This window comes from Salvia splendens, chromosome 11 (genome assembly GCF_004379255.2).
Source record: "Salvia splendens isolate huo1 chromosome 11, SspV2, whole genome shotgun sequence".
NCBI classification, from domain to species: domain Eukaryota; kingdom Viridiplantae; phylum Streptophyta; class Magnoliopsida; order Lamiales; family Lamiaceae; genus Salvia; species Salvia splendens.
This window is the reverse complement of record NC_056042.1, coordinates 23,655,769-23,666,943: the sequence shown is the minus strand read 5'-3', so window position 1 is coordinate 23,666,943 and position 11,175 is coordinate 23,655,769. Positions and strand designations below refer to the sequence as shown.

Here is an 11,175-nt window from a genome sequence, read left to right as displayed (position 1 = left end):
GATCCGACGTCAGATCATCATTACCGAGCACTCGCGTTCGTATGGTATGAAGTCGGGAGCAGCGGAGAGGAGGCGGCCGAAGAAGGAGAAGGAGGCGTATATGGCGATGAGCTTTGATGTCATCAAGCCATGCCCTAGCGACTGAGCAATCTGCCCAAGATTGTTGCTGTACACAAGCCCTAAAGTTCCCCCACAAATATATGCGACGTAGTATAGCCAGAACTCCAACCTTCGGACGAGCATTCCAGCTTTATGTTCTTGCCCGAGCATCACTGTTTCACCAGAACTACCTTCTTCAACACTGGTGTTCTCTCCGGAAATGCCATTAGGCGTAGCAGAGTAGGAATGGCTAAGGAGGTGTTTATGTAGCTGGAGATTATCCACCTCATCATCATCATCGGCAGCAAGAATGAAGCTAGAGGAGAATGTGCGGTTAAGCCACTCTCTGTCGTGGAAAATGCCGGGGATGCCTAAAGGGAGGATCAGGAGAAAGATGGCGCCATACAAGAGGAGGCGGGCCATTGACGAATCTGATGGATGGAGGAAGAGGAGATACAGGCCTGTGAAGAAAGCTAGCGCGTTTAGCCCGAGGAACGTGCGTTTGTCGCGCTTCACAACATCAGGATCCGGAGAACATAGAGGAGGAGGTGGTGAAGAATGGAATCAGAGCCACGACGGATACGAAGAGGGGATCAAGGAGTTGAGAAGGAGGTACACAGCTGATGAGGAACGGTCGATTGACTTCACTACGAGGTTGTACAGAGCAGCGCTTACACCATTGAAGCTGACGGTGAGGGAGAGCGCGAACGGCATTGCAGAGGGGAAATTATTGATGCAGAGAACAAAGCAGACTGTGTTGAACCAGCAGATGCTGCAACCAGCTAACAAGCAAAGTATAAATACCTACAGTTGAAATTTAGGGTTCAATTCAATCTGATTAAAATTGGGGAGAAACGCGCACACACAAACACACATTGGCATTTCAATTCAGTGATACAAAATTTCATCAAATTGAACCTCAAAAACTTAAATAATAACTACCTAAGTTAAAGGAGTATGAAGGAATTAGCTTGGAAAATAATTCCTCGTGAATTCAAATATTTCCAGATCAATCCAACCTAATGAAATTACTATCGAATTTGCAATATTACGAGATACTAGATTGCATTATTGCATTTTACTGTAACCGATAACATAAAAATTGGAGGTGAATCAGCAAAACCTAATCAAATTGGGGAAAAGAGAAAACAAGTAACCACGGAATACGGCAGCGTAATCACTTCAGCAACGACGAGCCATTGCGCGCCGTAGCCGACGAGCCCCATCGCGGCGGCGGCGAACATTACAGCCCACAGCGGCATCCACACGACGGCAAGACCTGCCGACCAGCCCAAGGCCTTGCCGAGGTCGGAGGCGGTGGCGAGGTAGTTGAGCTGGACCTGCGAAACCCCCAAAACCGACTTGAGCTCGGAAGAGTAGGCCGAAAAGTCGAGGTTGGTGCCCGTGAAGGCCTGCATCCAAATAGTGGCCGCGAGCACCATCCATTTCCCCGATAGCCCCACCATTGTTGAGAAGAGGAGTAGCGTTTGGTGTGTTTAGCAAAGCGAGTGTAGTAAAAGCTGAGTTTGGTTTGGTGAGAAAACAAAGTGTTTGGTGATGCTATTGCGTGTACAGTGGTTGATAGTATTATTAATTCCCGCATAAAGTGAACCACTTATTGTAGGTACACTAGTTTTTCACGTGCTATAAGATTCGATAGGTGCGTTTTATATTACTAATTATAATTAAATAATACTCCCTCCATCCCCGAATAAGAGTCGCTAATTTCCTTTTCGGGATGTCCCCCATTAAGAGTCACTCTACCACTTACCATTTTTGGACATCAAAATTACCCTTAATGTTTAGCAAAATTTACAAAGAATGCCATTATTTACACTACTAAAAAAAAAGAAAATGCAACCCCTCATTCTCGATTAAACTCACTCACTCTCGACCCTCTCTCACTGTCGACCCTCTCTCATGAATCCTCTCCCCCTCCTGGATTCATCGACGACGTGAGCTCCGCCAGGCCTCCAGCTGCTCCGATCTCAACACCACCTCCTTCATCCGCCGCTTGATCCTCGCCGAGAAGCCGAATCTCATCGTCTTCACCGGTCTGTTACTTAATTAACCCTTGCTGCTTTTGATTTTGCCGACAGATTTGCTGAAATTAGCTGTTGGTTGCAGGGGATAACATATTCGGATTCGATGCGAGCGACGCGGTGAAGTCAATGAACCAGGCGTTTGGTCCTGCAGTTAACTCCGGCATCCCGTGGGCGGCGGTGCTGGGGAATCACGACCAGGAGTCGACTCTGTCGAGGGAAGGTGTGATGACGCATATAGTGGGGATGGAGAACACGCTGTCACAGCTGAATCCAGGCGGAGCTCACGTCGTCGATGGAATGAAATTGGCTTTTTCCCTCTCTATTTTTGGAGGAGTTTGAATTTGTGACATTGTTTTTTGATTTAATTTTGCAATTACAGTGCAACTTGCTGATGTGAAATTAGAGTGCAAGTTAACAGTGAATTTGTGAGTGGTTTTCGATTCAATTTTTGGCATGAAATTGGATTTTGCACCTTTTTTCATTTAATTTTGGTAAGACAAATTTAATTATGGAATTTAGTTAATCACTACACCATTAAATTTAATTGAATTGATTGAGGCAGTGAATCTGCATTTGTAAAATTAAAATTGAACATTGAATTGATTTAATTAAATTTATTATACTAAAAGTCAAAGAGGTCCCACATTTCACTACCTACCTCCATTTACTGCACCAACTATTCAAACACTTCCTTAAAACCCGTGTCGAGTCAAACAACGACACCTAATCGGGGACGGAGGGAGTAATTTTTACATATTTAAATTAATGACTTAGATTATCAGCCTAGAAATGTCAACACAATTAATACAATCAATAAAACCGTCAATAAGGATATTAAAGTCAATTTACAACAAATGAGTTATAACTAACTTTTGAAAAATATCACATTAATTTTAAAACGCATATAACTTTTTTGATGTAAATTATTTTTTCACACAACATATATCAAATTAATGATAATTTTATAAGAATTCTAACGAGATCTCACTTGCATATGTTCCGATATCAAAATTTGCAAAAAATTAAAAAAATTTCAATTTTTTCGTACAACATGGTATATAAAATATATCAATATAATACATATGGAAGGTCATTCTTAAAGCAATGGGTTGACATAAGAGTATCCACAATAGGGAGGACACTTCACTGGACAAGCCATTTTTTTGTCCTCAACCAATTCTGATTTATCCACATCCACAAAAAAAAGTTTCCACAACAATAGTGGACATTTTTTTGGCCACATTTCACTTTATTTTATTTTTGTATATTTTAATTCAATTATAATTAAAATTATGGGACTGTAGATGGAGGGGGAGTTGGACTCGATCTCCACGGCTAGGAAGGAGGATAGTTGCCATATCCCGATTCTTCGGTGCCAGGTGAATCTTCGTCTCCACCGTGCATTTTTAGAGATAGAAAAATTAGAGAGTGAAAAGTGGATAGAGAGTGAAATAGGTGTGAAGATGTGCTTGGAGTGAAAATGAAGATGGGAGGGGAATTTATAATAAAAATTATTTAAATTTCAAAATTAATAATAATAAAAAAAGAAACCGGCTAAGCCGCGCCGGAATGGCCGTGCAATAATCAGCCGCGGGCACAGCCGCGGCTACGCCACCACAGCCGCGTCCTCCCCGAGTAGTCGGCGAAGGCCCTTCCGCCCCTCCCATCCGTCTACGCTGCGCCGCCCGTGTCCTCCACTATGGATCGCCGCGGCTTAGGCGACTCCGGGGCGGCCGGCGCGCCGCCCCTATTGTGGATACCCTAAGCAATGTGTTGACATTCTCAAAGCATTGTGTTGATATGTTCAAAACACTATATTGACATTTTCATCCAAACCCCTAATTTGGTAAATTTTTATCTTTTTTATTTAATTAATAAAAATGAAAATTATACGTGGCAAATTTTAGACCACTAGATTTCTAAAATCCTATGGTCTTAAATTAGTTGTAGTTAGCAACTAGAGATTGAGTTAGCAATTGATCACTCCTCATTCTATATATATATATATATATATAGGATTGTGATCAAGGTAGAACCATTCTTAAACGTAGAACCATTCTTAAACGTAGAACAAATGCCAAACGGAGGTCGTTAGATCTTTTAATCCAATGGTGTTGATTTGCACAACAACTTCCCATTACAACCAAAACTATTATTAATGGGTGAATGCAGATAAGTGAAAAAATAAAGCATGCATGGACTCTTCTTCGTTTCATTCATTCTTCCATCAACATGTGAGTTTTTTCACATGTTGAGTCCGGAATGTCGTGAAAACATAGTCTAATATGTATGATTTTTAATCTTGACCGTCATTTTTTCCTCATCCAATGAATAAAATATGTAGAGTTCTAGGTTCTACACTTAAGAATGGTTCTATCTTTAACGCAACCATATATATATATATATAAGTATTTTTAATTGTGACATTGCTCTTTAATTTTACAGTACACAACCTATCAGCATACACAAACTTAAATATTAGCACTAAATTTATAAAAGAGAAATAAAATTTTATAAAAATAAAATAAATACAAAATAAGCCCGAACCCTTAAAGAAATATGAAAATTTTGACTCTACAAATTCAATCGATATACAATAAGATAAAAAAACCCAATAAAATTAAGTTATTCCAATCCAATTACCGACTACAATATATAATCAAAAATTTAATATATAAAGAAACCAAATTATACTCAAATACTAAAGTATATATGTAGCAATAACTATACAAATTTATTAATAAGACCCAAAAATAACTTCTCTATGAATATATCTACATGCTTAAACATCTCAAATTTTACAACAATCAATCATTTGATAATTGAGAACTGGCCAATGAATTATACTAAATTAACGACAACAATCCCAATAATTCTATAAACATAATATCTATAATTTTAAGATTCTAAATAACCAATACTAATAAAACACAAGAGGAACAATATCTAGAGTCTAAAAGCTAATATTGACTCCGCTAATATATTCACTATGTTTAAATGTACAACAATTTCAAAGTTTCGTGATTCAATTATTCGGTCCTCACATGCATGGGTTGGGCCTGCATAGCCCATTTGGCCAATTTAGCTTCACTATCAAATCAACCATTTTACCATTTTCGCCTGTCCCACAAAGTTTGTCTCATTTTACCATTTTCGCATGTCCCACAAAGTTTGTCCTACTTAAAATCTTACCAAAGATAGATATTAAATACACCCTCAATCTCCTCAATGTGGGACCTTTATTCCACTATACACCTTCATTTAATACAAAGTTAAACAATTTCTTAAAACCCGCACCGGGTCAAATTGGGACAAACTTTGGGAGACGAATATCTTCGTCTACAAAAAATAGTCTCACATCTCCATTTCCGACCATCCATAAAATATAGTCTTATATTTAAAATGAAAAATAACTTCTAATTTATTACTCTCTTTTTTTTATCTTATTCTCTTTTACTTTATTCACATTTGATCTTCGTATTTCATATTTTACTCATTTTATTTCTTTATGTCATATCTTACGAAATTCACATCGGATGCAATTTGCACAAATGACTTTTCCATAGTTAGCGCGAAGTTAGGTTAATAAAAAGCAATACAAATTGAACTTATATCTAATGGGCTCGTATTGAATTCGATGTTCCGCCTATTGCCCATTTTTGGAGTACATGTATTGGGGAACAATAAATATTATGTAAGTTTAAAAATAAAGGTTTATTTAGCACTAATATAATTTAATTAAATTAAGATAATTCTTATATGTCTACATAAAAAACAAATTATATATAATGGCATCATAGTAGGAATACATCGGCGAGAGTAAGACAATTTAATGGCCTCTTTCACCAAGATATTGCATCTAATGTATTCAATTTATATCAAAAGAATTTAAATTATGATACACAACTTTATGCTTAAATCACCCATCTTTTAGTTTAAGATGCATCCAAACATCATTTTGCACCAATTTATAACCTAGAGAAGCCTCAAATTTTATAGAGTTAAATGTATAAAAACAGATTTACAACTATTAATGATTATCGGTCAACTATTATCGCAACAAATCTATACATATATAACATGCATATTAATATCCAATAGTGCATGCTACTAAAATTATATAGTTAAAAAATTTCATATGAAAAGGGGAAGACATAAATTCTTACAATTTGGCTTTTATATATGTATTGATTATATTATAGTAAAAAATTATGATAAATTACAATAAAAATGACAAAATTTTTTTTAAAACAAATAAATAAAAACCATAAGTTGCAACAATTAAATACAAATAATCATTGGGGTGATTGAAATTTTGAGAATTTGAGAATATGTCATTCTCATCATCCATGGTGAATAAATTTTTAAGAAATAGGAAATAATTAAATTGATGAAAGATTAGATGTAGAGAGAAATAGAGATTTTTTTAATAGAACTATAGCAAATGTGATCTCAATTTGTAGAGGATGAAAAAATATGAATTTTGGTATAATTATTTTATATATTATTTCATTTAATATATAAAAGATATTTGAATAATAAATAAAATATTTATTGACCTATGAGATTATAACAAATGGCATAATCTCATCGGTCAATAAAATAAATTGAGAGAGAGACCACTTGATCTTATTTTTACCCAATGGTCAAAAAGAGTGTAATTTGACTAATTAACATCCCTTTACTCTCTATATCAAATCAATCATATATTTAATATTGTATATTATATGCTAATACAATTTTATAATATACTTATCAATATTTCATGAAAATGAGCGGGAAAAAAACTTTTTCAGGACTTGACTTTTATATATGTATAGATTACTCATTACTCCCTCTTTTTCAGCAATGGTGACTGGTCGCAAGGGCCGAGTGATCGATCACCACATAGGCCCTCAAAGGTCACTATTGCGGAGAGAGGGCCTATCTCCATGCCCCTTCGCTTCCGCCTCAAAGTCGCTGCATCGGCCCTCTTCGGCCCTGCGATGGGCCTTCATTGCAGGGGCTTGGGCCGTTGATGGTGTCACGACCGCACTTTGCTAATGATAGCAAATGCGGGAAATCCGTGACTAATAAGCGGAATTAACGAAACGAGGAAAGAACTCAAGGGACTTGCCGAAAGGCCAATCAATTGATACCACAAATTAGAAGCCAAGTATTTGATTACAAGATCTCAAAATAGAATCATTCACCATATCAACTAAATCAGAGTTCGAAGGTGAGACTATAAGATTCTCACTTAACAAAAAAAATATATGCAGCGGAAAAGAGGTCCCTATTAAACGACTTCGTGTATGAAGACACGAATCGTCGAGAAATCTGCATGCTTATTTAGTAGCATCGACTTCAATCAATTCTTCTCCATCTTGACGTTCAACCTGCACATTTATAAATACATGCAGGGCTGAGTACAGGAGTACTCAGTGGACACGTGCTGAAAACAAAACATACAAATATAAGTTGTCATCCATCAACAGTATCACACGGGGGTTTTTCTTAAAAGGCCCGAGCTTACTAAGTTCTTTTGGGAGCTAAAAGTTCGTCTGCAGACTAAGTTCTTTCATCATTCATCGTTCATCGTTCACCGTTCATCACCGAATTCGTTCATCACCGAATTCATTCACCACCGAATTTATTCATCACCGAATTCGTTCATCACCGAATTCATTCACCACCGAATTCGTTCATCACCGAATTCGTTCATCACCGAATTCGTTCATCACCGAATTTGTTCATCACCGAATTCGTTCACCACCGAATTTGTTCATCACCGAATTCGTTCATCACCGAATTCGTTCACCACTGAATTCATTCATCACCGAATTCGATCATCACCGAATTCGTTCACCACCGAATTTATTCATCACCGAATTCGTTCATCATCGAATTTTTTCATCACCGAATTCGTTCATCTCCGAATTCGTTCACCACCGAATTTATTCATCATTGAATTCTTTCATCACCGAATTCGTTCTCCACCGAATTTATTCATCACCGAATTCGTTCACCACCGAATTTATTCATCACCAAATTCGTTCATCACCGAATTCGTTCACCACCGAATTCGTTCACCACCGAATTCGTTCACCACCGAATCTATTCATCACCAAATTCATTCATCATCGAATTTGTTTACCACCGAATCTATTCATCACCGAATTCGTTCATCACCGAATTCGTTCACCACCGAATTTATTCATCACCGAATTCGTTCACCACCGAATTTATTCATCACCGAATTCGTTCATCACCGAATTCGTTCACGGTTTGGCGTCGCCAAAACCCAAGGCATATCGCCCCAACAGACAGGTCTCAACAACAAACGTTTTATGGCATGACAACGACTTTTAAAAAAATAATCACAGATCCATTTTGAGAAAAGATGATATTTCATAACTTCAAAAGTATTTGCTTTATATCCACACTATAGTGCTGGATATTAAAAGAAAGCCCACCTGGTATGTTTATCTCCAATTAAAATTCCCCGTTTGGCCTCACTTGCTCTTGTATAAATTCTCCTTTACAAATAAATAACGTAACACACTAATTAGTACTCGAACTATTTTTTCTGATAAAAGAATGCATGCATCCTATAGGATAGCACCTACGTCTTAGTCTTAGCTTTTAGGATTTTTCTTAAGGCCGCCCATGGCGTCGCGGGGCGACGCCGGTCGGCCCTTCGCGTCTCAACTTTAGTATTTTCCATCTTTGGAAACTCAATAATTTATTCGGGAATTAAATTAATTAAGTTCCAAGCTCAATTCCTTAAATTAATTCCCCTCCAATATTATTTATTTCCAAGCCCAATAAAACTATGCAGTCCAACTCAGCCCCATTAAGCTTCGAGCCCACCAATTATTTTATGACTCGGCCCAAGTAAGTACATCATTTAGTTATTGGAATGGAATTGGCCAACTATTAATTATTCCCCATAGCCCAAGTTTCCTTAAGGATTAAATCCTTGGCCCAATTCAATAAAGTGGCCCAATCTGCTCAAGTATACTCCCTTCATCGTGCCCCTCTCTCTATCCCATTCTCATCCCCAAATTCTGAAACGAATCCCTAGCTTATTTTTCGATCAGCGGCGGTTTTCCTCACGGCTCCTCCGGAGGAATCGCCACCTGCGCTCCCTCTATCCGGCGAACTCGCACCCTGAGCGGCCTCCCTTCATTCCGACGAATTAATCGGTGGAGAGGAGGCTTTGCCTCTGCCACGGCGTCGCTGTCTGGTGCCGTCGTTTCTGGCGGCGCGGGCTCACTCTCCGGGAACACGCGGTTCCTCCACTGTCGCCATCGACCCCGTGCCATTCTCTCGTGCCGACCTCTGCTATGCGCCCTCCGTCGGACGTTCTCCCTCTCGGCGAAGTCACCAAGAAAGGCGTCGCCTTTCTCCTTTGTCGAAATCGCCGTCTCGACGAGTAGCCGCCGCTTCGCCTGCCGCTGATGTTTAGCGGGGAGTCGCCCTCGTGCAGCACCGCCTCCGCCTCGCGCGCTGCTGCTCCGGCAGTGTCGCCGTCCGGCAGCCTCTCGGTCCAGAAGTTAAGTCCCCTTCCCCTTATTCCCATTTCGCCATTTCGATTTATTTCGAGCTTGAGTTACAGCAGCATTTATTCATTGCTGGGTTTTGATTATGTTTCTCTCTCGAGTTGCGATCTTGTTGGATAGATTTTGTTCTAAATTCAATTACCACCGGATGTTTATTGGTACTAGACTAGATTCTAATTTCTCTATTGATTGTTGAGGCTAGTTCTAAGTCTTCTTGAGTTCTCGTTCTTGATTGCCTTTTGTGATTGCCTACTGATGCAAGGGAGGGTGTTGAGGGAATTACCTCAGCTTTGGTGATTTCCTCTTGTTTGTGGACTGATCCTTGCCTGCCCTCACTCCTTGCTCCTCCCCCTTGTTGCTCTCTTCTATGATATATTGTGAAGCTTATGGTGATCGAAAAGTGGGGAGAAGAGGAGGGCTGTGGCCCCTTATATAACTCTCACTATTGGTAGCTTGTGCCTGAAACTTGGGGACAAAGCCTCCTATTTTTAGCAGCCAGTTTGCTCCCTTTTGAGCTTTGTAAGTAGGCTATCCATGCCTTTTGGTGTAAGTTTGGGGAGATATGATCCTTGACTGGTTCCATCATTTTTGGCTTGTTTTGATGGAGAAGTACGCCCCTTCCTCATTTGGTTACTTGGGTGAGCTCATGGTGTCATCTTCACTTGTTCCCATCTCCAAACTTGGGAATATAGGCAGCAGGAAACCTCCCCTATGAAAGCCTTCTTTTGTCTTCACTTACTATTCCTATGTATAGCCTTTTTGTTGATTTTTGTGGAGGCAAAGAACCTACTAATTTGAGGAAATTTTCTTGGCAGGTGAAGGACTTCTTGGAAGGCGTTGCTGCTGCTCCATGCTTGGAGTCTTATGATGAGGAATTTTTTTTCGAGAAATATGGAGAAGAGGAGAGAAGATTCTCCAAGATCTTTGCTTTAGAATTAGTTAGGGTCAAACATTAAGCTTTGAGCCCTTCTCTTGTAGGCTCATTGTAGTTCTTAAATTCATGTAAAGGAATGGGCCCCACAACTCAAAGCATGTATTGTACCTTGTACATTCCTCATTTTTCTAATAAAAGTATTTTCTCCACTATTATCCTTGAATTAATTTATTTGCACTTTGATTCCATGTGTCTCTTCGTTAAATTTTTTTTATATTCCAAAATCCGTGCACGAAAACTCGGGGTGTTACAAATGGAGCCAATATCCCCTTTATTTTTATTTTTAAAAAAAATTAATTCAATTTTTAATCCACTATATATACCTCATTCCCCATCAATTCACATTCTTCTATTTCCAATTTCAATTTTATTACTTCTCTCCATGGTGATATGAACTTCATCAACGACATGAAGGGGAAGAAGAAGACAGTCGGGGGGGGGGGGGGGGGGCGTCTGAGGCTGGGCAGACGAGGAGTACCTACTCGTTAGAGGAGTCGATTGCTCCTGCTCATTGTTGGATAGAGATCTCCGAGGACCCGATTGTAGCCAACAA

At 39.0% G+C, this 11,175-nt stretch overlaps 1 protein-coding gene and 1 pseudogene across 1 annotated transcript; one reads left to right on the top strand and one right to left on the bottom strand.

Annotated features, from left to right (window-relative positions):
• Positions 1-9: 9 nt before the first annotated feature.
• On the bottom strand, positions 10-1,585 carry LOC121754625 (annotated as a pseudogene).
• A 71-nt stretch (positions 1,586-1,656) lies between these two features.
• LOC121754624 (probable inactive purple acid phosphatase 29) lies at positions 1,657-2,483 on the top strand. Its single transcript, XM_042149952.1, has 3 exons — positions 1,657-1,668; positions 2,060-2,153; positions 2,227-2,483. The coding sequence occupies exons 1-3, from the start codon at positions 1,657-1,659 to the stop codon at positions 2,481-2,483; spliced, it is 363 nt and encodes a 120-aa protein (XP_042005886.1).
• Positions 2,484-11,175: the final 8,692 nt, after the last annotated feature.